The sequence below is a fragment of the Rhineura floridana genome, chromosome 1 (genome assembly GCF_030035675.1).
Source record: "Rhineura floridana isolate rRhiFlo1 chromosome 1, rRhiFlo1.hap2, whole genome shotgun sequence".
Taxonomy (NCBI): Eukaryota; Metazoa; Chordata; class Lepidosauria; order Squamata; family Rhineuridae; genus Rhineura; species Rhineura floridana.
In genome coordinates, this window is record NC_084480.1 from 12357837 (window position 1) to 12385794 (window position 27958).

Consider the following 27958-nt stretch of genomic DNA (forward strand, 5'->3'; position numbering starts at 1 on the left):
CAGAGTAGGCAATACTGAACCTCCTCAGTATTGTTGGCAGTAAAGCACCAACCCTTGCAACAACAAGTAACCTGAGCCAGTAGGGGGCGATAGACAGAAAGGCCACCTATTTTCCCCTTACTGATTCCTTGTTTGTTTTTCCTCAGGCTTTGCTTCCTCCTGGCTCTGCAATGGCCACATGTATGTCTGTTGTCAGAATGATTTTATTCCCCAGTGGTAATAAACCTTACATTTCTTTACCCTTTCAACCAACAGCCTTTCCAGACTATTTTTGCATCAGGCTATTTGTGGCAATATATGCCAACTTACTTAGACTCAGACTAAGGCAGCTCCCTATGATTGATGACTCTTAGTCTGCCTTCAGTCAGCCCTCACTTGCCCTGCCTTCTTACTTGCAAGCAATCCAGGGGGTGGCATTGCCTTTGAGCTTCCTCCCCCTTACTCTCCTGAGTGTTGCCCTCATTGAACTCAGCCGGGAAGAGGAGGATAGAGACAACTAGAATGAGTTGGCTCTGACTGTCTTTGGCTCTGGTTCCACCTCCCATTGGGGCTCCCTGCCTTTCTGCCCCAACAGTCCCAATGGGCTCCAGCCACCGTTGGATAGAAGCCTTTCCCATCACCCACTACCTGAGCCTTTCAACTAGAAGTCAGAAGCAGGGCCTTCTGGGGCAATTTGCTGCAGTCGGTTGTCGATGCAACCATCTGCCCCCTCCCATGCCTCTTTATGAGCACTTCCATGCAGAGAAACACAAGGAGACACAATGGCCCAAACTGGCATGCCAGCAGGCACATGGGAACAGGATGGCTCTTAGCGATAATTGCGAAATGGTTTGCCTGCCGCCGCAAAGCATAATGGAAACTGCAGTTTGTAAAGTTTTCTGGGAATTTGTAGCTCGGTCGGGAGAAACCACAGTTCCCAGGATTCTTTGAGGGAAGAAGTCACATGGTTTCAATGGGCTTCTGCTGGGCAGATGGGCGAGATATAAATCTAATTAACAACAACAACACCAACAACAACAGCAATAATAATGTGTGTTGGATGTGCTTTAAATGTATGGTATTGGTGTGGTATGGATCTGCCTTTAATCTATGCTGGCCAATATGGTGCACATCCTTGTACGTTCGTGGGGGGAGGGCAGGCTCCAACAGGGAACACTGCTGCAGAAATCTCTGTGCTGTAAGCCACACTGCCCAACCAAGGGCAGCATTCATTTCACCTGCACAAAGCTGCCCTCGAACATTGGTGCATCTCCATATGGATAGTATTCAGGCTGCCGCAGCACCTCCTGCAGACTGCCAGTTGCTGGGGCCCAGCCAGGGAAAGGCTGCTCACGGATACCTTTGGTGAGATTCTGCAAGCCCTTCTGCTTAGTCCCTGGGAGACCGGAAAATAAAAATTAACAAAGAGGATTCATATGAGAAATGACAGGGGAAGTCCAGGGTCAAAACCTTCAGTCTGCAGGACCTGGCTTTTGTCTTGCAGCAGGACTCAGGGACCCTTCCCTTTTGCAGTTCACTCCCTGTGTCAAATTATCAGCAGCAGCTTGTGGTTCCATGTCAGTGGAATCTGCTCTGGGTTTTCGTCTGAACTTTTGAGCGCTGTCCAAGCTGCTGAAGCCTGACCCCAAATTTAGATTCAGCACCCTGGACAGCTCCTTGAAAGTTCAGAGTGAACCCCGGAACAGATTCCACCGCCCCACTGACATGGACCTATCAGCCTCCATTGCAAATTATAGGTTGTAAGCCTCTTGGGGCAGGTACTTCTTCATAAAGCCGGTGTGGGGAACTTTGGGCCCTCCTGATGTTGCTGAACTATAGCTCCCATCAATGCCATCAAGCATGGCCAATGTCCAGGGATGATGGGAGCTGTAGTTCAGCAACATTTGTGGACCAAAGGGTCCCCACACCCACAGTAAAGCATCACACACAGTGATGGTGCAAAAATAAAGCCTCATTATACCCCCTCCCACATATGTTAAAGTTCACTAAAGGCCTCTAAGTTAAAATCATAGAGTTGAGAGATGACAGGGACCCAAAGGCTATATAATTCAACCTCAAAATCAACTGGCCGCTAGTTCTTCCCAATAGATTTACATTATATATTTATACACCACCCTCTTGCAAAACATATTGGGTGGTGTACAGCAACATAAAAGCATTTGGCTGCAGACCACAGCGCCTGCCAAGCGAGCAATGGCTCTGGACAAGTCAAGCGAGCCAAGCCATGTGTGTAGGTGACAGGCAACACTATGCCTGCTTGCTCCTCTCAGATAAATGAGCCAACATGATCTGAGGGGAAATTCCTTCCTGTCCTCAAACACGGCCATCTGTTAGCTCTTGAACATGAGCAAAACCATCCATCTCACAAGCCTTTCCCTTGAAATCAAGGCAGAATAATTCTGTGGAACTCAATTATCTTCCTCCTGATGTTCCATTCCCAATGGACAGGGTCCCCCTCCCCTCTCAAGAACCTGGGCACCCTAGGTCCTACCTGCAGGGTACATGTTCATGGCTGTGGGACTGAGTGGAGACTCAGGAGTGAGTTATAGCGCCTTGCTGATTAACATGGCACAAGGCATCCCTTGGGTCACAAAATACTGGCTGCTTGTATGCCTGCACATTATGACATGTAAGGCAATTCAAGCCAGTGCCTGGAAACTGGCAGTAACAAGGTTATTGCTGCCTACGCTACTAGAGCTCCTGGAGTGGGGGCACTGTGGCTTTTTGTGCCTTGGGACACATCCTCAGTGACCAGAGTCAATGGCTCCCTTCATGTGTGGTTGGCACATGGGCATCATCACTGGCACTGCATGATTGGTGGGCCTTGGTGGATTGTCCATGGAAGTTTGGTGTGTGTGTGTGTGTGTGTGTGTGTTTTGTGCCATTTAGGATTTTCTGTGGTGTTTCCCCCTCCCAAGCTGAGCATGTGTAAGATACGGCTGCTGTTCTGCCAGTGTAAACCCCCCCCCGAAGCATTGGAGTAGAGCAGGAAGGGCTAGCCTGTAGCCTTCCAGATGGTGCTGGACCACAAGACCGAACAACCCCAACCATTGGCCATGCTGCCTTGGGCTGATGGGAGTTGGAGTCCAACAACATCTGGAGACCCAAAGCTTCCCCATCTCTGGAGCATAGGTCTGTAAACACACTAGTTGCCAGATCAAAGCTTTTCCATTAGCCACAGCTGGAGGGAACACAGGTTGATCTGCTGTGAAATCTCTCTCAAGCTGAATTTTTATAAAAAAATGCATTCAAGCTGCTCCCACCAGATTTTACAGGGGAAAGGGGCAGGGTTTGTCTAGCGTTGTGTGGCCCTAGTTTCAGAAGAGAGAAAAATGGAGACATGCTGAAACCACTGTGTTTCTACCCTAGGAGTGCTCTGTTCAGTTAAGAGTTGAAAGAGATGTTGATGTTGCTTTCAGTTGAGTACCCTTTGCTTCTGTCAGCCATGGAGCATATTTTTGAAGAAAGCCAGGTAGTATTGTACACACCTGCTGGCTTTCAAAACCACTATTTACCATTTTTTTACAACCTCTGTTGCAGGTGCCCATCAAGAATTTCAAGTCCCATGGCCTTTTTTTGTTAGTTCCATTAATTAATTGCAGGGGGAATTTTTTATTCTGTGCATTCAGCATGGATTTAGCTGAATCCAAGATGCTTTGCTACCGGAAGCTGAGCCCATCTGGTTCATGCACTCTGCTAGGGCCAATACCTTTTTAAAAAACAGTCTTGACTGTCTGAGATCCTGAAGAGCCACTGCCAGACCAGCCTTCCTTACCTTGGTACCTTCCAGATGTTTTGGACGACAGCCCCAGTCCAAAACATCTGGTGAGCACCTGGTTGGGAAAGACAGGAATAATTATACTGGACTAGATGCAGCAATAGTTTGATTTGTTATGGGACAGGTTCATCTGTTTAAAGCAGGCCCTCCAGATGTTGCTGAACTACAACTCTCATCATCCCTGGCCATTGGCCATACTTGTTAGGGCTGATGGGAGTTGTAGTCCAGCAATACCAGGAGGGCAGTACATCACCCTGATTCAAAGCAATAGACTCTGAAATCATAATCCCATAATTACAGGTGCCCATCATTGGAACTGGTGCCTCAACTTTCTTCCATGATGGAACTCAGGGCAGCATACAGAGGATTCCTAAGGAAGGTCTAACCAGGCCCAGATGTCCTCAGTTTCAGTAAGGTTGCTGCCTCCATCATACCAAGTTCTGGATGCCACATTTTAAGGAGAATATAGGCAAATTGGAATGTACTCAAAGCAGGCAGCTGGTAGTCAGAGATATCAGAAACAAGCCCATGAAGAAAGTTTCAGGGAAATAAGACCACATTCACACCACACATTTATTCCACTTTAAACAGTCATGGCTTCCCCCAAAGACTCCTGGGAAGTGTGGTATGTGAAGGGTGCTGAGAGTTGCTAAGAGACCCCTATTCCCCTCACAGAGCTGCAACTCCCAGAGTTCTCTGGGAAGTAGGACTGACTGTTAAACCACTCTGAAAACTGCAGCTCGGTGAGGGTAATAACAATCTCCTAACTCTCAGCACCCTTCACAAACTACACTTCCCAGGACTAGTTGGGGGAAGCCATGACTGTTTAAAGTGGAATAAATGTAGGGTGCAAATATGGTCTGAGTATGTTCCGCCTGGAGAAGACAGGATGGGGTTGAGGGAAGGAGACATGATAGCACCATTCAAATACCAGAAAAGCTGTCACACAGAAGAGGGCAAAAATTAAGGAGGACTAATGTGTTTTAAATTACAGAAGGGTATATTTCAGTTGAACATTAAGAGTAACCTCCTAACAGTAAAAGCAGTTCAACAATGGAACCAGCTATGTTGGGGAGTGGGGACAGCAGGGCCTCTCTCTCGCTGGAGTTCTTCAAGCAGAGGCTGGACTAGGTGGCCTGCAAGGTCCCTTCCAATTCTAGATCGCAGGAGGCCAAAAAATTATTTGTGTTCATTGGCCCCAATTATGAAGCCACTGCCTTCCCCCAATACAATTACAGCTGTTCCACATCAAACTTCCAATTTCCCCCCTCCCCCAAATGTGAGGTGGACATTTCAGAGAGTAAGACACAGTGAACACAGCCAGTTCTTGAAAATTCCTTTAGTAGATGGTGCATGGAGGCCTTTCCAGGACTTCATAGTAGAGATAGCCACAATTATTGCAAAGTAACCACCTCATTTCACCACAGCTCTTACTTGCTCAAATGTGTGCTGGTTTGATGTCAGTACCCATTTCCAGTTCTACTACATGGGTTATGCTCCTGGTTACCCGAAAGAAAGGACTCATTTTTGTAATGTTTGGACAACTGTTGAGAAGGATGCAGCTGCAAAAAAAAAAGGTTGTGTAGGGTAGTTTTAAAGAGCAGGGCTGGGGAACCTGTGGCAGAGAAACCAATAGATGCCGGCAGCTTGCTCACCCCATTCACCGGACGATAGACTCCCATTCACATCAGCCTCAACCAGGATAGCCAGTAGGTAGGGATGATGGGAGCTGTAGTCCAGCAACATGTGGAGGGGCACAGGTTTCCCATCCTAGATTTAGGGTCTTGGGTCAGAATGTGAGACATGAAGGTAAATTTAATTGCATTAGAATGGCCTTGGCCAAAGCACTACCTGCCATCCAGGCTTGCTGTTAGGATGAAGGAAAGTAACAGTATTTAAAAGAAATTTGCACACTTGCAGTGGCACTGTAGAAACAAGAGAATAAACTAGTGATGAGAGTACCTATGGCCATCCAGATGTTCTTCAGCTACAACTCCCATCATCTCTGACCATTGTCCATGCCGGCTGGGGTCGATGGGAGTCCAAAAAACATATTAGAGGGCTACAGGATCCCCATCCTTGCTCTACAGCATAGGCCAAAGGGGTAATGTAAAGTGCAGGGCCAGGGGGCCATCCTTTCCCCTATAATCTTGTGCTGTGTGTCTCCAATGACTGACCAATACTGAACAACCCAGGGACTCTTCTGGAGCAGCTCAAGTACCTCTAACAGTATGATTGCAGGTAGCAGCCCTGAGGGGTCTTTGTCCCAGCAGCCCTCCATGCAATCTGAAACCTGCTTTTCACCTTGCACCTTCTAATCAAGGCAGCCAGCTGTAGAGTGGACAGGCGAAAAAGAGGCCAGGGCTCTCACATCTTTAATAATTGCACAGGAGGGGGAATTTCAAGAAATTCTCAGGGGTGGGACAAGCTACACCTGCTGAAATGTCCTCTTCTACACAACTACTCAAGTGTGCAAGAAGCCTATTCTTTTTCCCTACCTGGCTACTTTAGCCCAATGTCTCCTGAATTCCATTTTAAGATTACTGCAAAGTCCAGACTTTGGGCCATTTTCATCTTGGCAGGCTTTTTATTGTCCCCCACTGTTTAAACACCCCATCCCCCGCATTAACATCCAGCAAGAAGAGTTCTAGGGAACTTGAAAGCTTGCTCACTACTTTGTATGTCGTTTTAGATGGGCCTAATAAAAAAGGACCTACTGTTTGCTACTGATTCCTCAAGAATGCTTTACACAGCCTCCTTTCCCTTACCCACCACCCATTTCCCATCTGGGCACTGATCTGGATTATCTTCCTCATTGCTCCGTAGTTGTGAAGCTAAATTATCCTGTATTAATTTGAAACCAATTATCTTTTCTAAGCTGAGTTGAGAGCACTTTGCCCTAAAGGTGGCATATAAGTACTACAGAATAAATACTTTACAAAGGATAGCCCTCCATTTGAAGAGATGTTAGAGGCCAATCCTCTCTTTCAGGGTGTATTCGATATGAAGGGCTGCTTGCTCCAAGTCCAGTTGAAACATAAAGAACCCTAAGAAGGGAGAACAGGAGGGGCCTTAAAGTTGCCCATCAACAGTTTGCACCTGAACAGCCGACGGAGCAGGCAAACAGGACCCCTGGTCACAAGTCTTCCCCAGCAGGGTGAGAGGCACTGCATTTATAGTTACATTATAATACTTATTTCTGTATTGGCACTTATACAAATTAGTATATGCATATTTTACACAAATTGTATCCTCCTTTGCCTTCTTTTCTGGCAATGTGTAAGTGGCTACCCTACTCAGCTGCGTTAGAAGAACAGAGGCTTTAGCCTTATTTTGCAAATTGTTGTATGTGCTGTCTTGAGGAAGACCCCCTATCCAGTTCCTGTGCAACCTGATAGAGAGGAGGAGGAGGAGTAGTAATAATAATAATAATAATAATAATAATAATAATAATAATAATAATAGCTTTATTGAGAAACCAACCCACAGAAATAGATCCTGAGATGCTGCCAGAGACACTCACCCTTACTGAGACAGACAAACAGCAACCCTGAGAAACAGCAAGGCAGGTGCCCTGGCTGCAGGCTGTGGAGGCGGAGTCAATGTTGGGTGGAGTTGGAGGCAGAGGCGGTAGAAATGTACTGACTCCGACTTCAAAATAAATTTTGATTGACAAATTTTTTAAAATATAAATTCACAATGTCAAAGAAGCTTCCCATGAAGTCAGCTGTAGTTGAGCATTTCACCATAACTCAAGATGGAAAACATTTTGGGTGTCAGTGTATGACACAGGACCCAGATGAAGACAAACGCTGTGATGCCAAGATCAGCGCATATTCAGGCAGCGATAAAAATGCTCCTACGAGAGCTTCCAATTTAAAAAGACATTTACAGTGCTTTCCAGGGCTGTGGAGGTGGAGTCGTGGAGTTGGAGTCGGAAGCAATTTTGGATGGAGTCAGAGTCGGACAGTAGAAAAATAGAGCAGTCAGAGTCGAAGGTTTGGCGTACCAACTCCACAGCCCTGGCTGGCTGGCCCCAGCATCATTCCAAAGCTGCAGCCAGGATCTGGTTAACACAACAGCACCAGGAACCAACCAATCAATATTTGACTTCCAAAGTGAAGGCAGCACAGCAGGAAAGAGCTCCCCCTTCAGGTTTCTCCAAGTAGTGCTGCGGTTTACACTGACAGGCTTCAACAACTCTGTGCCAGTAGTTCTAGATTCTGTGTCTTGTCCTCCTGTCCCAACCCGTAGAAACAAAAGTGCATCAGGAAATCACACTCAAAAGTGGGAGCCAGAAATGGGAAGAGTTGTAACTCCAATGCACTTGGATGCTGCTCCTTTTGCAAAGAAACCCCAGGAGTCTTGGTTCTCAGCCTTTTGGGTTCCAACTCACTGGACCTACTTTCTTCATTCCCAACTAGTAATAGAGGTCTCTACCATTCTAACATTACCTGGGAAACTGTATCTTCTTAGCTCCCAACCACCTGGGCCATAAGAGGTATGCTGCTGCACAGCACAAGGAGGAGTTAACACAGCAGGATTTGATGTGGGAGTAGTCCATATAGCAGTAGACCAACATATTGCAAAGTGGCACACTGCTCCCATTTCAAAGCAGTGGAAACAATGATAAAAGGAGGGCCAGAGGAACCACCAGTTGCAGATCCCTTCATCGAGCCTGTTCACAAAACAGATCCTGGCATTCTGATGTTCTCCTCCACAATCATCAGCCTGAAAACACTGCAAAAGTCATTACCCCAACCCTACAGACACCTGAGGGTTAACCACATGGGGAAAGAGGGCAGGAGATAGTGATGGGAAGACAACACCAGCATCTATCAATTGTGCAATCCCCTCGTAGGCCAGAACGGTGCCATTCCACCCTAAAATAGTGGTTGTGCCCACCACCATAGCCTCAGGCTTGCACCTGCCAGACAATGAGATGGCTTCGTTCAGTTCGACGTAAGCGAGGGTTCAGGAGCAGCAAGTCGCCATAGCGGTCATCTGTGTCATCTCCTGGGTATGGAGGAAAAAGAGTGGGCCAAAAATATTATACTTGGTGCTGGCATTCCTGTTCCTACTGAGATCCCACATCCTGTCTCCACATTCCCCCAACTGTCAAGTAACATGCGTACCTATGCGGAGATTAATATATCCCTCCCCTCCACTAAGTACCAAGCTGCAAGGTTCGCTTGGCATGTCTTGGCTGTGCAATTCCTTGGTGACCTCAGGAGAGGATGGATTCATACATCCTAAAGGAAACAAAAAAGATGACAGAGCTTAAGTTCATATTTATGTCAATCATTCCTGTGTCAGAGTTATGTGTATTCCAACAGATTCCACTATCATAGAATCTCTTTTAAAAGATTTTTTTTTAAAAGAGCAAGTTTTCTAACCCTCTCATGGACAGTGATAGTCTGGCTGGCTACTGTGATCCACGCTCCAGTAACATCCCATTTGGACTACCATGATGCACTGCACATGGGGCTGCCCTTGACAACTGCTTGGAACCTACAAAATTAGTTCAAAATATAGCTGCTAGAATTTTAATTAGATTGGCTTGCTTGGAACATATTTTAGTACTTTTGAAAAATGTACACTGGTTACCAGTTCACTGCTTAATTCAACTGAACGTGCTGGTTTTAACCTTGAAAGCCCTTCATGACTAGAGATCTTAGTATCTTAGGGACCACTTTCTTCCATATCAATCTGCTCAAATGTTAAGATCTTCCACTGAGCACCTTCCTGAAGTGCCACTGGAGATCAAGCGGCAACAAAGGAGAGTTTGTTTTCATCAGTGGTGTCCTGGTTGTGAAACACCCTCCCCAAAGCAGCTTGCCTGATACCTACTTCATTTTTTTAAAAAAAGAATCAGGGTAAGATGCTTTTGTTCTGTCACATTTGAATGGGTTATATTTTAAGTACTGAAGGAAGAGTATTCTAAACACTGCAAATACAGTTTTTCACTCTGCCGCTGCTAACTATTCTACCGATATTAACAGTTTCATTGCTATTGCTGTTGTTTTATTTTAAAACTTACTTTATGATTCATCCAGTAGCGGTGCATGTGGTGGGGCAGAGCTGTGAAGCCAGCTTCCCAGACTGGTGTTGCTGCTGCTTAACTGGATAGGGCTGAGGCTGCAGAGAAGACAGGGCCACGTGGGTGTACCAGGAGAAGCACCAGATTGGTGGCCCGCTGCACTGTGTGGCCCTGACTTTGCCCCAGCCAGGTAAGCAGCTGCAGCAGCCACAGCAACACAGATGGCTCCACACCATGACTGGGATCACCCTGTCTCTGAACACGGGGAGCCCATTCATGGCTATCATGGCTTACAATCTTTGGCAGCCAGTGTAGTATAGTGGTAAGAGTACTGAACTAGGACCAGGGAGATCCAGTTTCAAATCTCCATTTGGCCGTGAAGCTCACTGGGTATTCTTGTGCCAGTCACCAGCTCTCCAGCCTAACCTACTCCACAGGGTTGTTGGGAGGATAAAAGTGGGCTGGTGGTGGCGAGCCACATACACCATCTTGAACTCCTTGGAGGAAAAGTGGGATTGTTGTGTGCCTTCAGGTCGATTATGACTTATGGCAACCCTATGAATCAGCGACCTCCAATAGCATCTGTCATGAACCACCCTGTTCAGATCTTGTAAGTTCAGGTTTGTGGCTTCCAATCCATCTCTTCTTTGGTCTTTCTCTTTTTCTGGGATAAAGGTGTAATTAATAAATAAAAACCAGAAAGCAACATTTTACCTGAGTCACAAAAAAGTGGCTTTTCAGAGGGACACTGGAGTACCAGCAGTGTCTGCCATCAGATCACAAAAGGGAGCAGGATCACCACACAGAAAACTCTGCCCTTTGTCCTTTCCTATCCAGGATAATTGGAACTTCCTCCCCAGAACACCTGCACGATCCTTCTTAGTAGCTTCAAATTCCTCCCCCAAACCCATCTTTTCCATGAACCCTTTGGTGCAATCCCTAGCTCCTACCGCCCACTATAACATAGCTTATCATTAGAATAACAGAACAGGAGAGTTGGAAGGTGTCTATAAGCCATCGAGTCCAACCCCCTGCTTGATGCAGGAATCCAACTTAAAGCACACCTGACAGGTGCCTGTCCAGCTGCCTCTTGAATGCCTCCAGTGTTGGAGAGCCCACCACCTCCCTAGGTCATTGGTTCCATTGTCATACCACTCTAACAGTTAGGAGGTTTTTCCTGATGTTCAGCTGAAATCCGGCTTCCTGTAATTTGAGCCCAATATTCCATATCCTGTACTCTGGGATGATCAAGAAGAGATCCTGGCCCTCCTCTATGTGACAGCCTTTCAAGTACTTGAAGAGTGCTATCATTTTTCTCCTCAGTCTTCTCTTCTCAAGGCTGCAACACTAAGGTTGCTCCCAGGCCAGACTTGCCCATAGCGCTCCCTCGCCTAGCAGATTGCTCCCGGCTCACCTCGTAGATCTCCAGCACAATGACTTTGACAAAGTCCTGGTCCACATCACCCCGTTTCGTCTGAGCCATCTGGGCAAACGTCGTCAGCAGGCAGATCTCCTCAGAGCCGTTCATGGACTGGAGATACTTCTCAAAACTCGCCAGGTGGGCTGGGTCTGCCAGCGGCATCAGAGGGGGCAGATTTTAGTTCCGGGTCCAAATGTCTAAAGTCCTCTTTTAAAGATGTGTCTTTTGTTGTACTCTGTATCCCAGCAGCAGTAGCCAACATAGTACCCTCCAGACGTTGCCGGGCTACAACTTCCATCATCCCTGACCGACAGGCAACGCTGGCTGCGGCAGGTGCATGTTGGAGCCCAGCAACATCTGGCAGGTGCCACCTTGGATAGACCAGTGGCAGAGAACCTGGGCCTTCCAAACACTGCTGAACTTACAACTCCCAGCATCCCTGACTGTTGGTCATGCTGGTGGACGCAGCTGGAGAGTTTGAGCCCAACACCATCTGGATGGCGCCGCACTGGCTAGCCCTGCTGTAATCTAAACCAACAGAAGAGCGGGGGGGTGTCTCCCTGTACCAGGAGGCATGACCAAGTCTACACACAGTAGCTAGTGTCACCCGGCCACAGGGCTGAGGTGGGGAGATGTCTTCCTAACTGCAAAAAATTAGGGGTGGAAGCACACAGATAGTTTTAACTTAATTAATTAATAAACTCCTTACCATCAGCCTTGTTGGAGGGGAGATATTTGCACATTCCTTATTCCCAATGCATCTGCCCATGCCGGTCGGGTGAGGTTGAATCAATCACCCATGTCCTGTTATACTGTTCATATTATAAGGACATTTGTTCCTTTCATATTGCTCCGATTTTAAAAAAAATCTTACCAGGTAGATCTGATTCTATACTTCCTTCTCTCAGATTTGAGAAATGAAATAACTTTTAAAGTGGCAAAATTATGTGCTTTAGCATATACTATGAGGAAACAGATGGTTAATACATCTTAACTTTAGTATACCAGATTTTATTTTCTTAAGTTGTTTATATATATAGTCTGCATCTGTGTTGGAATTGCTTTTTAAAACATTCTTAAACCTTCGTTTTAATCTTAGAAGATGCTTTGAAAGCTTTTTTTAAGTAACGTTTTTGAAGATGTTTTGTTTTAATGTGTTTTAAATTTTGTTTTTATTTTGAATGTTTTTAGTGCTTTTGTTTGCCGCCCTAGGCTCCTGCTGGGAGGAAGGGCGGGATATAAATCAAATAATAATAGTAATAATAATAATAACAACATATAAGTTATATAATTTAACTTGTTTATATGTACTTCTTCTGTCTTTCTGCGTTTAAACAATAAACAATAAAGATGAGATGAGATAATTAAAATAAAAAACAGCCACCTAAGCCCATCCAGCAGATCTATCCACCAGCCAGTGCCTCACAGGTCATCCCTAAGCAATCCAGTATAACATCAGGAGGATGTATGTACTGTAAACAGCCTGCCATTGAAGTCCTTCTGAAATGTGCTAGGGGTGGTGGACCTGATGCCTTGCTCAGGCGCAGGGGCCAAATGCAGCCCTCCTGACCTCTCCATCTGGCCCTCAGTGCTCTCCTCCAAGTCTATGCTTCCTCAGCCACACCCCTTGCCAGCCCTACTTTGCACAGTCCTTGAGTGTTTTTGCCTGGCTGGAATGTGACCTTGAACTCCTGATCATGCCTCTTGGATGGGGGGATAGGGAGGGGTGTGTGAATGTGTGTGAAGCTAACCTACTGTACAAAGTACATTTACATCCGTTGCCTCTCTCGCTTTTGCCTCTGGCCATGCCCATCATGGTGTACAGCCCCCAGAAGGTTGTGCGGAAGGGAATGCGGCCCTCGGGCTGAAAAATATTACCCACCCCTGCACCCGAGGAAGGAGCTGCTGGTTTTTTCTCCACTGCACTTTAGCGCCACCATGGTAAGATGGCCAGAGGATGGTACTGCAGCGATGGATTCGACAGGGATCACCACTTGTGTGCTTGATCCCTAACTTGGCTCCAGAACACCAGCCCTGACACTTAATACAATAGGCACATGAGCACCCAAATGTAACTGGCTGAAAATTCCACACACAAACACCCCAACCAAGAGAAAGAGGAGGTTACCTTTGAGTTTGCATTTGCAGTCTGCGAGCTGCACCGTGGCACCTAACTTCTCCAAGTTCTCGCTTTCTGCGCAGTGCATGATGGAGAAGAGCTTCCAGAGCATATTACTGGACAGGGTCCCATATGGCATCTCAGACATAAACAGCCACACCCTGAGCCTGTTGGGATTTGGAGACCAAAAATAAATGCTTGAGGGAGACGCAGCAGACAGCTACCCTTGTTGCAAAAGTGGAGGATACACAAGTGGTTCTCCCATTCGCTTCTGTGGTTCTGTGGCTTTTGCACATCTCTCCCACAGAGGAGAGGTGTGTATCCGAATAGGAGTACAAGCTCACGCATCACCCCTCAGGGAAGATTTTTGAAATCCGCCTTTACACTTGGCTCTAGAAGCATGGAAAAAAGAACACACATCGTTTTTCCATGCTTCCATTTCATTCTCAGCTTTTAATACTTTTTGCATCAACGCAGACCAAAGTGAAAAAAACACTGGGCTCCGAGGGCTAACATTCTAAGCCACTGTTCTTCCACCTTAGATCCCCAGATGTTGTCAGACTACAACTCCCATAAACTCCAGCCAGCTTAGCCAATGGCCAAGGATGATGGGAACTGCAGTTCAACATCATCTGGGGACCCAAGGTTGAAGAACAGTGTTCTAAGTCAATCAGCACAGGGTAAAGATGGAAGATCACCTCCCACTTTAGTTTCTGAACCTTCTCTAGGCACTGCCTAGAGACATTTCAAAAGCTTTGATATAAGACCCATGAGAAACAGAAACATTTTCTAAAATAACAATAATATTATACAAGCTAGGATTTGTATTTGTTCCCAGGCTATGGTCTGAAGGCACATAAGGCCAGCTCCCTGCTGAAGCTAAGCAGGGTCAGGTCTGGTCAGTGTCTGGATGGGAGACCGCCAGAGAACCATATGGAAGCCGCCTTGAGTTTCATGAAAAAGGCAGGGTATAAATGTAATAAATAAATAAATATTTGTTGTACGATTGCAAACTCTGCATACTGAAAAGATCCAATAAAAGCAAGCTTGAGAATTTAAGTTCTAGACTTCTATCAGCTCCCACACGACTTCACAGCTCTCTCTTTATTGCCAGCTAGATTCAGCACAGATTTCCCCAGCTGCCATTACCGCCCTCACCACGGTCCATTGCTTCCTACCTTTTTGCTTTCAGAACATGGAGCACAGCCCTCAGAAACAGCTCATCAAACTCCACTTGCAGTTTCTCGACAGAGTAAGAGTGTGTTGCATAGCCACAGTCTTTAGCATGGCCGGCATACTGCGCCCAGTGATCACTCACATAGCAAAGGGTCATCCTAAAGGGTCAAGTACAAGACAAAAAGAGGAATAAACAGAACAACGAAGCAGAATCCAAATGTCTCCAAATCATTTAACAGAGGCACACTAGCTCCATCATCATTGTCAACTGCCTATCCCTTGCAAATCAGCAAGGGAACTATTTTATTTTATTGCAAACTTTGGGGATTCTTTAGAAGACAGGATTAGGATGTCTTTTTAGCCTTTTAGTGCTAGAAGACATGCATTGCCTGCAACAGATCCCAGGTTCAACCCCTGGCATCTCCAGGCAGAGTTGGAAAAAGACCCTGTTTGAAATTCTGGAGGTCCTCTACATAGAGACAACACCAAGAACAATCGGTCTGATTTAAGTCAAGCTTCTGAAATTTCCTTTGTTTCTCTTTCAAATCCTCCACCCCCAAAGGAATTTGCAGCGGAATCCTCATTCTTATGCAGCAGGGCACTTACTGCCCTGAGAGTTTAGCCCATATCAACTACTGTTTGAAAGTGTGATTTTAGTAAGATTGCATACATCATGAGTTGTAGTCAGAGAGATGGCATAATGGAGGGCTGATCCCACAAGCTGATGGGCCCTTAGTTTGTTTTATTTTGCTGGGGTCACTGTTAGTGTAGAGTTTTAGTTTAATATTGAAACTTAAATCCAGGTAGCTGCTGCTTTAATTTGATTCATGCTTTCATGGAGCATTTTACATTTCTGAAAACTGCTTTGAAGTTTTTATTTTTAAAAAGTACGCAAGGGCTGTAAACAAAAAGACATACGTACATAGGCAGTGGAAGTTGCTCCATTAGGGCAAATGGGGCATTGCCCCACCAGTCTCAGCCAGCCCCCACCAGCCTGCCATTTTTCTTACAACCAAACCAGAGGGCAACACTGTCTACCCACTTCTTCCTTAGTGTTAGTGATAATCTTGTAGAACTCAGCAGGGAGGAGGAGGTTGGAAATAAAACTAGAATGAGTTGGCTCCGCTTGTTATTAGCTCAGGCGCCACCTACTGTTGGACTGCCTGTATTTCATCCAATGGGCACCAACCACCACTGCACAGAGGGAGATTACAGGAAAACTGCCAGGACTCCTGTTGGACAGACTTAAGAATCACAGAAATGTTACCGTTGGGAGGAACTTTAGAGGTCCTCCATTTCAACTTCCTGTCCAATGAAGGATGCAGCTTCAGCACCTCCACCAGCCCTGGCTTTCCACTAAAAGAGAGCCGACCACTTCCCAAAACAATTTTCACTTCAATCAACTCTGACCATTAAGAAGTTTCCCCTAATCTTTAGCAGAAATCTGATTCCCTGCAATTTCCTTCCATTGGGTCTCATCTTGGAGCAACAGAAGGCAAGTCTGGGTGCCACAGGAGAACCTTTCAGGACTGCTGCTGAATGCTTTGCTGCAGTGGCAAAATGGCAGCACTGAATGGGGGCAGGTGGCTGGGCTGGGTAGAGGATGTACAAATCTGTGCCTCTTTCTGCTGTGCCACCTGATACAGATGCTTCTGGCAGGTATAGAGCTCTGTCTAATGTCAGTGTTTATCAGCTTTTAACTTGCAAGCCCTTTTCTAGATTCATTCTACCATTTGCCATCCTACCCCTCCAGCACCACAGCACATGATCTAGGCTGCACGGAGATGTGCATCTTCCACCTGGTGCTATGTGCAAAGGTCTGTGGATGGGGGCTCTAATCCCACAGCGGCATGGGAACAAAATATCTCCAGAACTTTCAACGGAACAAAGCAGCACCTGTTCCAAAATTGGGCTGGGATGCCGAGGCAAGCTAGGGGAGCAGTTGCCTCCACACATCCAGTGTTGCCCACCAAGGGTCCTCTGCCACACGAGGCAACAAAGCGACTCTCCTTACCGGATGAGGCGGCCGATCCGTTTCACAAACTGCCTGTAACGGGCTCTGTTGAATGTTTCCAGTCCCACAGCAAGAAGTTCCACTAAAGAGTTCGCGAACGCAAATATTTTCATCATCTCTTGGGGGGTGGTTTTTTCTGGAACATAAATGCCTGGGCAACAGAAAACATATCAGAATGCCAAAGGAAAAAAGTGAGCATGCTACTAATAAATGCAGTAGAAATCAGAACACGGTTTAAAAAAAGGGAAGTGTGGCGTGTATTCTAGCGGTTTTTGGTCTTGACCACCTTTTTAGTTACTGGTGCCGATTCTAGTAAACTAGGCTAGAATGTTTGTTCCTGCATCCTACAAGGTAGGAATGTAGGACGCTGCTTTATACCAAGTCAGACCCTGTGTGGCCCTAAATCTGTTCTGGGGATTCCCCAACCCTCCAGAGCAGAGTTTGGGAGGGCACAGGACACGGGGGGAGGAGGAGAAGAGGGGGAGACATTCTGTTGCCAAGCGTAAATCCATGTGCTAACAGAATGAGTGCACCAGACACATTGGGGAACCTGCAGCCCTCCATTATGAACTCCAATGCCTCATTTCCCCATCAATCTGATTTTTTCTAATCCCAATTTTATTTGTTTTTTTAATCGAGATTTGATCATTTTTTGTTGTTGTTAACTCTTGGGTACTTTGGCCACTGTTACAACAGATATTTATCAATTTTTTAAAAAAAATCATTTTTTAAAACAGGCATTTTGATTGTATTAATACAACTACCCAAAAGGACAAATTCAAAAGGAGACAGGCTATTTTCCTGAATCCATTTCATTAATGGTGAAAATTATATATCTTTCATATGTCTTTATCACTACACACACACTATGTGTTCATATATCTCTGCCTCCAGGCCTCTGCCTGTCAACTTAAAAGTGTGGACTGATATGGTTTTTAAAAAACATTTATACTGAATACTTCGGTTGACATTCTACATCATTTTCATACTGCCGGACACATATTCCCTTGGAACTTTGCTCACCTTGAGAATCAAATCCAAGGATATGCTGGAAGAGTTCATGAAAGGGGAACTGGGACAGCAGTGCAATTAAGTCATCTTCCAGAAGAAGAACCCAGCCAGTATCAGGATCTTCATCCTAGAACAAACGAAATCACATCAAGAGGCAGTGTTTGCTCCTGTTGAGGAAGAGCAGGGCACCAGTATGGCAAGGGTAACCAGCATGGTGCCCTCCATATGTTGCCGGACTCCAACTCCCATCAGCCCCAGACAACACAGCCAATGGTCAGGGCTGATGAGAACTGTAATGCAGCAACATCTGGAGGGCACCACATTGGCTAACCCTGCAGGAAGGGAGCACGAGTGAATGCTAGCCTCTCCAGTAAGAAGCTCAGACAGGGGCAGGCATACGGCTGATTGGGATCTACTGACAGACCTCAGGGAAATCTGCAAATTGGCAAGATTTCTGACTAACTGTTTTAACAATAGCAAGTAAGTAAAAAATCCTCAGTGGCTGACCTCATGTTAACTGCTCGTTTCTCACCCTCAGTTCTCCTCATCTGCAAAATATGCCTATTACTTAGTTGCCTCTGACTGGATCTTTATGCAGCTTTGCAGGGCAGTTTTAGTTTTAAAGTTTGTGTCAGAATCCCTAATCCAGCCTTGCCCAACTAGTGGGCGACCAGATGTTGTTGGACCACAATTCCCATCTTTCCTGACTATTGGCAATGCTGGCTGAGGCTGATGAGAGTTGTGGTCCAACAACATCTGGTGGCCCACTAGTTGGGAAAGGCTGCCCTAATCTGTAGTTAACTTGGAAGCAGATTTGTAATTGTATACTCAAGCGAGGCGATGCTAGTTCATGGCTCATGGAGTGGAGAGGACAGCTGGCTCCACCCGAGCCGCCATTTTGCATTTGCCTCCACCTCAATATTTTGTCCCTGGCTCCCGTCGGTGGACCTCAACCGGCCGATTCTGCAAGCCTGAAAACTGCCCACCTCTGTCCTAAGGCCCCTCCCTCACCTTCTAAACCAGACTAAGCTCCGCTAGGAAAACTAGGATCCTTTCACCCAGGCCACCACAAATCCAGTTGCCAGAGGGGAGGGCCTCTACTCAGGGACACGTGAGGAAATCTACCTCCCTTTGCCCCTAGTCAGCAAGGTTCCCAACTAACAGGCAAACGTGCAGTGCATCCATCTTTCAGGGAAAACTAAGCACGTCTTGCTTGATCTTTGCCTCCTTGAGAGAGGTCGGTACAGGGTCTGAACTCAAACGTGTGCAAAAGCGACCTTTCTTAGAAGATACCTCTTCTCCTCCTTCATCAACTAAAGTCCAGTTTCCAGATTCCTTCCCGGATGAGGAGGAGGTCCTCCGTTCGCTTGGCTTCATGTGGCACATAAACTCCGCTCGATTCCTGCAAGTACAAGATGCTACAGGCCGTGAAAAGTAGGTCAAGGCACCAAGAGAAGGGGGAGGATGCTCTGCCCTTATTTGCAAACAGGACGGCGTGAGGGCGAGGGGCTAGCAAAGCCAGCTGCTGCTGCTGGTCGGGGAGCCCCTCCTGCCCCTGATCTGTCTGTAAGCCCAGGCAGGCCAAAAGGGGAGTGCCAAGATGAAGACGAGTTAAGGGTGACGTTCTGGCATGCACTGTGGCTGCCTTTGGGAGCAACAGGCACAACTGCTGGATGGAGCAGGACAAGGCTGAGGACCTAAGGATGGATTGAAGGAGTGCAAGATGCGAGAGAATCTTGTTCCGATAAGGCGAAAGAACAGACAGAAAGCTGGAGGAAGCAGAAGGGAGTGAAGCTACACAAAGGGGAAGAGGCCTGGGCAATACATGCCGCGTACAGCTTGGGATTAACTTGGGTGTTGTGTACAGAGCCAACAAGAGAAACCTTGTGATGAGAAGGACCCTCCCTTCCTCAGAAGGTAGGGATCCCCCAGACACACTCTGAAATAAGAGCTTGCTCTGGGGCTCTGAGGGTCCTCGTTATAAGGGAAAACTTTACGTATGGATTGACCAAACCATCTGGTCTACTTCCAGGTCAACGTTTTGTTGGTAGCTAGAAAAGTTGCCTGCACAGGGGAAATAATTTTTTTTGTTTGGTTTTGTATTGTCTCTTCTCTACACGGCTAAGCAGAGCAACAGCCCTAGCACCTTGGAGAGGAAGCGTGCTTCTGTTTTTGTATACTTACTTGGCAGGAGACATAAGCAAAGCAAGGGACTGCATAAAATGAAAGACGCTGGATGGGTTACCCCGAACCTGGATCTGAAAGTAAACAAGAAATTGGAGGGGGGGGGAATAGACACTAGTCAGAGCTGGGGTGTAATAATTCTGGGAATTCAAGATCCAAATATATATTATGTCCAATTTATGGAGATACATGGGGACTATTGGAAAGAAACTGAGAAGCTCAAACGAAGATCAAGAAAGAACGCTAGTCAAAATGGAGCTCTGAGAACAGATTCAAATACACAGAAATATATTTTAGTACACCCCATCCTGGACTGCACCATTTCAGATTGCAGGGAGAGAGTGGCATTTTCAATGCTCTTCCAGAGAGAACACGGCTGCACGTGAAAACAAGCATGAAAGGAAGAACATTTGCTTGAAAATAAAATCTTTCCAGACCCTGCCCCCCCCCCCCCCCCCCCGCTGCAGCGCAAAACACTACAGCCCAGACAATGCAAAATTCGGGTCTCCCAATGCATCACAGTAGGAAGGGTAGATTAAACATTCACACCTGAATGAATGGAACAGCCCATTTGCTGACACCGGCTGGGCAGCGAAGGATGTGGTTTAAGAGGAAAAGATGGTCCCCTGGAGAGCCAACCTTTTGCAAGACGGCCACCTGAAGGAACAGAAGACAGTTTTCAAGGTAACTCAGGGGAGAGCCTCAAGGCACCATTCAAACGGATTTTTTTTTTTAGAGAGCTTAAGGAAGGGCATTTTCACTCTCCAAATCAGCCACATGCTTTACAGCTCTCCATTCCCAATTCTCTCTCTTCATATTGGTATGATTATTAACTTCTAGAGAGCCCACAATAACCGGGCACTACACACAAAAGTAGCGGCATTAAGTGCAATGGAACTTTTCTGGCCGCTCAAGAATGCAGGTGAAGGGAAATTATGCTAACCCTGATTTCCAGACCAGCAACACCTGAGCCAGCTCTGGGCACTTCCTTGGGAGGGCTCTGGCTGGCGTTTGGGATAAAAGGAGGAGCCGCTATGAACCTTTTCCTGACAGCAACAAGCAGAGACCGTAACTTCTGCGCTGGGGTGACAGCCTGTTTTCTTGTTTTCTTGTGCTGGGATGTTCATTATGTTTTTAATATGTTTGAACTGACTGATGGTTGGTGCAAGATGACCTTAAATATTATAATGTTCATGTAAACAAACGGAGTTATTTGTTAGATTATGTTTTGAAATAATTTAGTATTTGATTGTTACTGATGTAGTGACTTGTATTTTTAGGCTACTGTGAGCTGCTTTGAGCATATTTATATGGAAAAGCAGCATACACATTTATTATTGCTAGGGTTATTGTTTAACAACAACAACAACAATAATAATCAAAGACACAGGCACTGCCGGCAGCATTACAATGCAAGACCACATTCACACCGTACATTTGTTCCAGTATTATTACATTTGAAACAGTCATCCTTCCTCCAAAGAATCATGGGAAGGGTAGTTTGGGGGAAGCCATGACTGTCTCAGGTAAAATAAAGGCCTGGCGTGGGTGTGGCCTAAGAGACATATAAGGAATGGGGGAGTGGAGGGAAAAGGTAGACGAGGGTGATCAAGAGGTGAGTTTTTAACAAGCATTTAAACACAGAAGAGATTTCTCTCTGGAATTTCTGCCTCTGCTGGTGGCAGGATGCCTCTGAACACCAGCAGCTGGGAAACAGAAGAGGCTGCTGCTGCTGCTGCGCTCAGGTATTGCTTGTGGGCTTCCCATTGAGGCATCTGGTTGGCCACTGTGAGAACTGGATGCTGGACTAGATGCCCCCCCCAATCCAGCTCTTTTATAAAAGCAAGGGGAAGAAAGAGACACCCAGCAGCAGCTAGGCCTCAAGATAACATAGGCAGTCAGGCCAATATAGCCTTTGCTGCTGGTTCTTGCAACTTCCACGGGGCCCCTTGTTTCTCTGAGCCAGGAAAGACTGGAACCAGACTGTCTTACCCTTCTCTTCAGCAACCCTGAGGCACCTTGCATCTCTTCTCATCCCCACAGCTCCAACAGAGCAGGGAACCTACTGAACGGCCCATGTAAGCTAAGAGTCCATACCACCCTGGGCACGACGATAGCCGTGTATGGGAAGTCATTGTGTTCCATGTACTGTCAAACATGGAGCCAAGATCGCAAAAACCCTTCGTGCAGAATCTTGCTTGCCCAGATCACAGCTTTTAAACAAGTTCATAAGCATTATGTTCGTAACTCCTCTTCCAATTAAAGAACAGGCAAGCAAATACCAAACTGAAGCAGGGTGCTCCCTCCACCCATATGGATATATCCATAAAGCAGGCAAACTTTGACCCCTTCTGATGTGAATAGGAAACCAAGGTTAAAATGCATTAATTGGTAACCTAACTGGATCAAGCGAGATCTGGAGTATGCCACATTAAGTGGTTACACAAGTCACTTGGATTGGCGTCTCTGAGATAAGCTGATGTTCTCCTCTAACAGAAATGGGATCTAAACTTTGTATAAAAACACTAAATCTGCCTTCCCCAACCTTGTGCCCTCAGGAGTTTCAAAGTCCTATCAGCCGATTATCGGGTCATGAGAAGCCCCTTTCAAAGTGCTGTGCAAGATGATGCTTTGAAAGGGGGTTTCTAAGGCCACCTGATGTCCCTGTCACATTGACAGGTGGGTGGCTCTGCCCATCTGCCAAACTTGGCCAGCAAGGATTGGGGAAGACAGCGGCCAGATCCAGTTCCCCACCCAGCATTAGATGTTTTGGACTACAACTCCCATCAGCGCCAGCCAGCTGAGGCAGATGGAAGCTGTAGTCCAAAACATCTGGAAAGCTCCAGGCTGGAGAAGGCTATTGTAAGTGAATGCCAGCAAGTCTTGCAAGACCCCACAAGAAAGCAGCAGGAAGTGCTGGAAAGCTCACTCAGCCCACCTCCTTCCTCTCTGTGCAACATGAGGGATAGCAGAGATAAAAGGAACACTCTACCACTGCATTTCTGCCTGGATGACAGAAAGTTCTGGCTCCCTCTGCAGAACCGTCCACAGTGGGTTTCTTACCAGCCTCTGAAGCCACGAGAGGACATCTCTCTCAAACTGAGGATCTTCAACAACTCGGCGGGTAAAACTGAAGAGAACGCTGATGCATTCCTTCAAGGGGCCCACATCTGAGGAAATGTCTTTTGCTTGTTTCAGTACTGGGAATGAGGGGAAAAGGAAAGAGAATTAAGCAACCTTGCAGCCAGCATGGAATTAATTTAGAGTGCCAGGCCTGGGAAGCCTATATTGGTCAGCCATGAGGACATCGAGGTCCAGTTGCCATCTCTTGGCCTAGCCTACCTCACAGGGTTGTTGTGTGACGCCATGCTCAAGATCCCACCCGCCCTGTTGGGTTAGCCATGAAAGCCAGCCAAAGTTTGGTGACCTCCAGTAAAAGCTCAAGAAATAAAAGCAGATGTTCTGCAGTGCTATCTCAGGCTTGGATCACGGAGACCTGCTCAGCTGTGAGCCAGTTCAACCACTCTTGGCCTAACCAAGCCCACAGGGTAGTTATCAGGAAGGAGGCGTGGAATAGGATAACCATCACCTTGGCTTCCTTGAAGGATATGGGGGCAGATACAAATGAAATCAATAACAGAAAGAATGCTTTGCTTCTCCCTCATTGACTAGAAGAAACAATAGGAGGATTCAGACAGTCGCAGGGCCATGCAGGCTAGCTCCACCCCCGCTGCTGATGCGCCCAGTAGCCACGCCCACTGCTGCCTATGTGTTCAGTGCATATGAGAAGAAGCCAAACAGGTTCCCCCATTTTATCAGAGGAGCTCTGCCTGCACCCCCAATACGTGGGCTACAGCCCCTTCTCACACATACACAGCAAAAGGGCAGCACTAGCTCACATAATTTCACAGCCCCCTTCAGACATTCTCTGTATGAGGGGGTTGTCTGACCCTCCCTAGTATTAAGTACAGAAAGTGAGCAAAATGCTTAATTTGCATAATGTGTGCAGGTTGCAGAATTTGCAGCTCCTTTGAGCAGAATTGTGCTGTTTTTAGCACTCGATATCCTGTGCCCTATCCACAGGTCTAATAGGAATCTAATTTGGAGATACACACCTGGCTCCTGTTGCTGAATGCCCACAGACCTCAGCAAGGAAGAGCGATGTAGCAATCCACAGATGTAAGACTCCACCTGCAGGCGGGACAACACAGAGGTGTACAAGTGCAAGGCCAGCGTCTGGTGCACATGCTCAGCTTGGGCTTCAAAGAGCCTCTTCAGGTCTCCCAAGGCACCTTCATTCAGCTCAACGGTTTGGTAACAATGGCGGCCGGACACTTTGCACTGATCAACACAGACACCCTGCAAGGGAGACAATGAAGCAGCACATTCGAAATGCAAGAATCACCAGTTTAAAAGGAGGTGCCACGGAAATGTGAATGGATGCAATTATGCAATGTAAAATCTTTTAAGCACAGGACTGCATAGCCAGCCATTTGCAGCACCCTTCAAGTGTATTTAAGCATAAAGGATAATGATCCAGCAGCACAAAATATCCTTCTAAATACAGCATATTTTATTTGTGAGCTTGTCACACTAGGGCTGCATTTATTTTGGACAGCGGCATATAATTGTTTTTAAAAAAATGTTTCTTGACCTCATGAATGTGGGGGCAAAAGTCTGGAAAGCATACAAATCATGTCTTAGATAATGTCTTCTGACGTTTCGGAGGCCACTGGATGCAACAACCACTGAGCTGCCTTTGAAGTCACCAATCAATGATAGGAGTGTAGAAAGCTGCCTTATACAGAATCAGACTGGAGGTCCACCTAGCTCAGTCCTGTCTACACTGACTGGCAGCAGCTCTGGCTTTTGCTAGCCCTCCCTGGAGATGCCGGGGACTGAACCTAACTCGTGGTGTGCCACCCAGATGCTCTACTACTGAACTATGGCTCTAACTAATTAACCACATACTCATCTACAGAAATAGGACCTGTTCAGCTCAATGAAGTCTACTCACAAGGAAATGGATACAAGGGTTCCAGCCGCAGATGCTGGGGCAGAAAACCCCCATGTCCACGCTCCGTTTGTGACATAAGAAGAGCCTGCTGGATCAAGACCATCTGAAGAGCTGCTACTGAAAATGAACAGTGGTACCCAATGCTGGTCCTACTCAGAGCAGACCCACTGAAATTGATGAACCTAAGTTAGTCCCATCCATTCATTGTAATGGGTCTACTCTGATCAGGACTAACATTGGACACAGCCTAAAATGCTGAACTAGATACATTTGGGTCAGATCCAGGCAAGCATCTCAAATACACAGTAGATTATCGCTTATTACATGCGATTCCTTACGAAAATCACCCACCTCTGTAAAAAAAAAAGCCCATCTTCAAGGGGCCACATGTTCTCGTCTGTACCACAAGATATCTTTCCCTGCACCGGGATACCAATGGGACACAGAACAGAAAGTTCCAAAAGGTCCACGGTTATATGCGGACATCCTTGAGCGGATTCAAACATTCCTTAAAAGCATGTGGCACAGGCCTTCACATTCAGGAGGCAACACTGGAAGTGTTTCCCCATGTCAAGGTGTCCCCACAAGACCAGCCCCTGGAGCAAATGAGGCTTGCCAGGTTTGGCCGAGCCACGCCCACCTGCCCGACAACTGACCCAATATATGGCAACAGGTGTGAGGGAGGTAAAAGTGAGGCTGCAGCGAAAGGGGCTTAGCAGGCACCGCCAATCAGCGCTTCCCAAGCACCAAATATCAGCTGATTGTCTGTACTTGGGAAGCGCTGCACATACTTCCACCTCCACGTGGTTTGATTTCAAACCTCACAAGCAAAAATAGGTCACCTGATGTCATTGTGACGTGAGGTGGTTGACAGGTGAACAGTCCCACCGACCTGTCAACTTTGGCCCATGAGTGTGTACAGAGGTAAAGATCACCTCCCCCAGCAAGATCCACCTCCCCTCCCTTGCTATAAAAGAAAGTAAGTCAGCACATCTCCCCAACATGCCAGTTTTCCGCTTGTAGGGAGTTCCTGACAGGGAATTCAAAGAAGCAATTCCCCCACACCACTACCACCTAAATTCTGAAGGAGTGAAGTCTCAGGAGGGCTGAACCACAAGATTTTAGTGAATGGATGAACCAGCTCTGAGAAACCAACTTCCGTTACTCCACCTGGACGGATTGCTGCTCGTCCTTGAAAGTCCACAGCCGGCCTCTGACGCTTTGGCAATCCGAGGCGATGGTCTGCAGCTCAGCCTCGGCGAGAAGCAACTGCTTGCGACAGCGCCAGTAGTTCAACAGCAACTCAAAGAACTCGTGCCTCTCCTGGTGCACAATGGTCCCAAACTCCTCCGCATAAGAATCGACATTCTCCAACCAGGAACAGGGCTCAAAGACCTTCAGCTGCTCTCTGGTAAAAGGCACCAGCTCTGGTTCCACTGGGATCTCAGGATACAGCCTCTCCTTTGGGAGCTGCAGCCGCTCTCCGAATAACTCCAATGGGAGTTCCGGATAAAGAGTTTTGAAACCAGAGTTCCGAAGGTGTTCGCCGTTATCTTTGCTGGGGACAGAGACGGTGGCAAGAACGTCTTCTGAAGAATGGGAAAGATACCGTTTTTCGCTGTGTACATTCCCAGCTTCCGTCTCATGCCCATTTCCCATGGGAGAAGCCGTGCAAAATGCATTATTTTCCGATAGGGGGCAGGTTGAACTTTCCATAACAACTGCTTCAGTGAGGCTCTGAGGGTTCACTGGGTTTTCCCCAAGATTTTTTGCCTCCCGTACAGCTCTTGCTGCAAATTCTTCCTCCTTGATTGGGGACTCTGATACAGTAGTTTCTGGCGATCCTTCATTTTCTAGGGTTGCCGCGTTTGGTGGGGCATCGCAGGCATCATTTGCATTTTCTCTCTCAGTAGCTTCATGACAGAGCCTGGGCTCTGGAAGGTGTTCCACATGGGTGTCACTGGACTGAGAAGGTCCTTCTTGATCTCCAATTGGACCCAGAATGGACAGCTGAGACACAACTCTCTCCTCCTCTTCACATTTTTTCTTTTTTTCCTTGTGGAAAACAAAAAGAGCAACACTAAGAAATGAGATCTGGGAAACAACAGACTCATAAGAACATAGGAAGCTGCCTTATACTGAGTAAGACAATTGGTTCAGCTTAGAGATGTAAAATTTCCAGAAATTTTGAAGCCATAGAAAAAAACATTTTTTCCTTTTTTCAGAAAAAAACAGAATTTTTCAGAAAAATTGAAAAAATGCAATATTACCACTTTTTACAGATTGAAGGTCACTTTGTTACTTCAGGAACAGCAAATGAAATTATGTACAAGTTGGTTTGGCATAAAAGTATCACATTTGGTATATTAAAAGTACATTTTATTCAAACAATTATTACAAATTGAATTTACTTTTTAAAATTTTTACTTTTTTTGGTAACAAATGAAAACACAAGATCCTGAACTGTAAGGAACACCTGAACTGGAGGAACTTCTTTCATTTTGCCAATTTATGAGGAGCAGGCAAAAAACAATTTAAAAAAACCAGAAGAAACCATCAACATTAATAACAAATAAAATTATTTATGTCTCCGCTAGTCCTCCAGTGTCAAGCAGACATAAAGCATCCATTCCCATAAAAAGGACTGAGAAAAAGGGGGAGAACCAAGATTCAATGAAACATTGTATTCATCATGCTAAAATAAAACATTTCATAATCAATTTTTTCTTCATTTTTTCCACTTTTTTGGGGAAAAAACAAAAATGGCTTTGGGGAAAAACGGGGGGGGATTTTTTCCCCAATTTTTTCCGTTTTTTTCCCAGGCCTTCACATCTCTAGTTCAGCTACTTCAGTACTGACTACAGGGGCTGTCTACAGCAGCCTTTCTACTGGGTTTCAGACAGAAGGGTTTCCTAACCCTACCTGGAGATGCCAGGATTCAACCTGCACCCAAAGCAGATCTTCTACCGCTGAGCCGAAGCTCTTCATCTGCCTTGAGTGCTAATATATCCAGTGTACTGACACCAACAGCAACTCTGTTCAAATCAGCAAGGGTGAGATATCACTCGCTCTCGCTCTCCAACCCCCTGCCGTCTTTAGGCCTCAAGCAACTAACCTAGGGATGCTGAGGGCAACCAGCCTAGTCAATGGTCATCTGGCTTAGTAAATTTGTAGACTTTATTTGCCAGTTGCATAAAAG

The 27958-nt window shown here is 46.4% G+C and overlaps 1 protein-coding gene across 1 annotated transcript; it reads right to left on the reverse strand.

Moving 5' to 3' along the window:
- Positions 1 to 7222: 7222 nt before the first annotated feature.
- On the reverse strand, positions 7223 to 26832 carry LOC133378982 (ectopic P granules protein 5 homolog). The gene is made up of 13 exons (XM_061613598.1): positions 25930 to 26832; positions 23858 to 24101; positions 22806 to 22942; positions 20292 to 20399; positions 19743 to 19816; positions 18852 to 18960; positions 17571 to 17685; positions 16548 to 16698; positions 14536 to 14691; positions 13367 to 13524; positions 11233 to 11387; positions 8914 to 9030; positions 7223 to 8794 (listed from the first exon to the last, which is right to left on the reverse strand). Exons 1-12 carry the CDS (start codon positions 26473 to 26475, stop codon positions 9022 to 9024), a joined length of 1962 nt encoding a protein of 653 aa, XP_061469582.1. The 5' UTR covers positions 26476 to 26832; the 3' UTR covers positions 7223 to 8794; positions 8914 to 9021.
- Positions 26833 to 27958: the final 1126 nt, after the last annotated feature.

Coding starts and splice junctions, on each gene's coding strand:
- LOC133378982 (XM_061613598.1), bottom strand. CDS start 26,475: ATGGAAAGTTCAACCTGCCCCCTATCGGAAAATAATGCATTTTGCACG. Junction 16,699..17,570: donor CCTTGGATTTGATTCTCAAG/GTGAGCAAAGTT, acceptor TCTGTTGCCCAG/GCATTTATGTTCCAGAAAAA. Junction 14,692..16,547: donor CGGATCGGCCGCCTCATCCG/GTAAGGAGAGTC, acceptor TTGACCCTTTAG/GATGACCCTTTGCTATGTGA.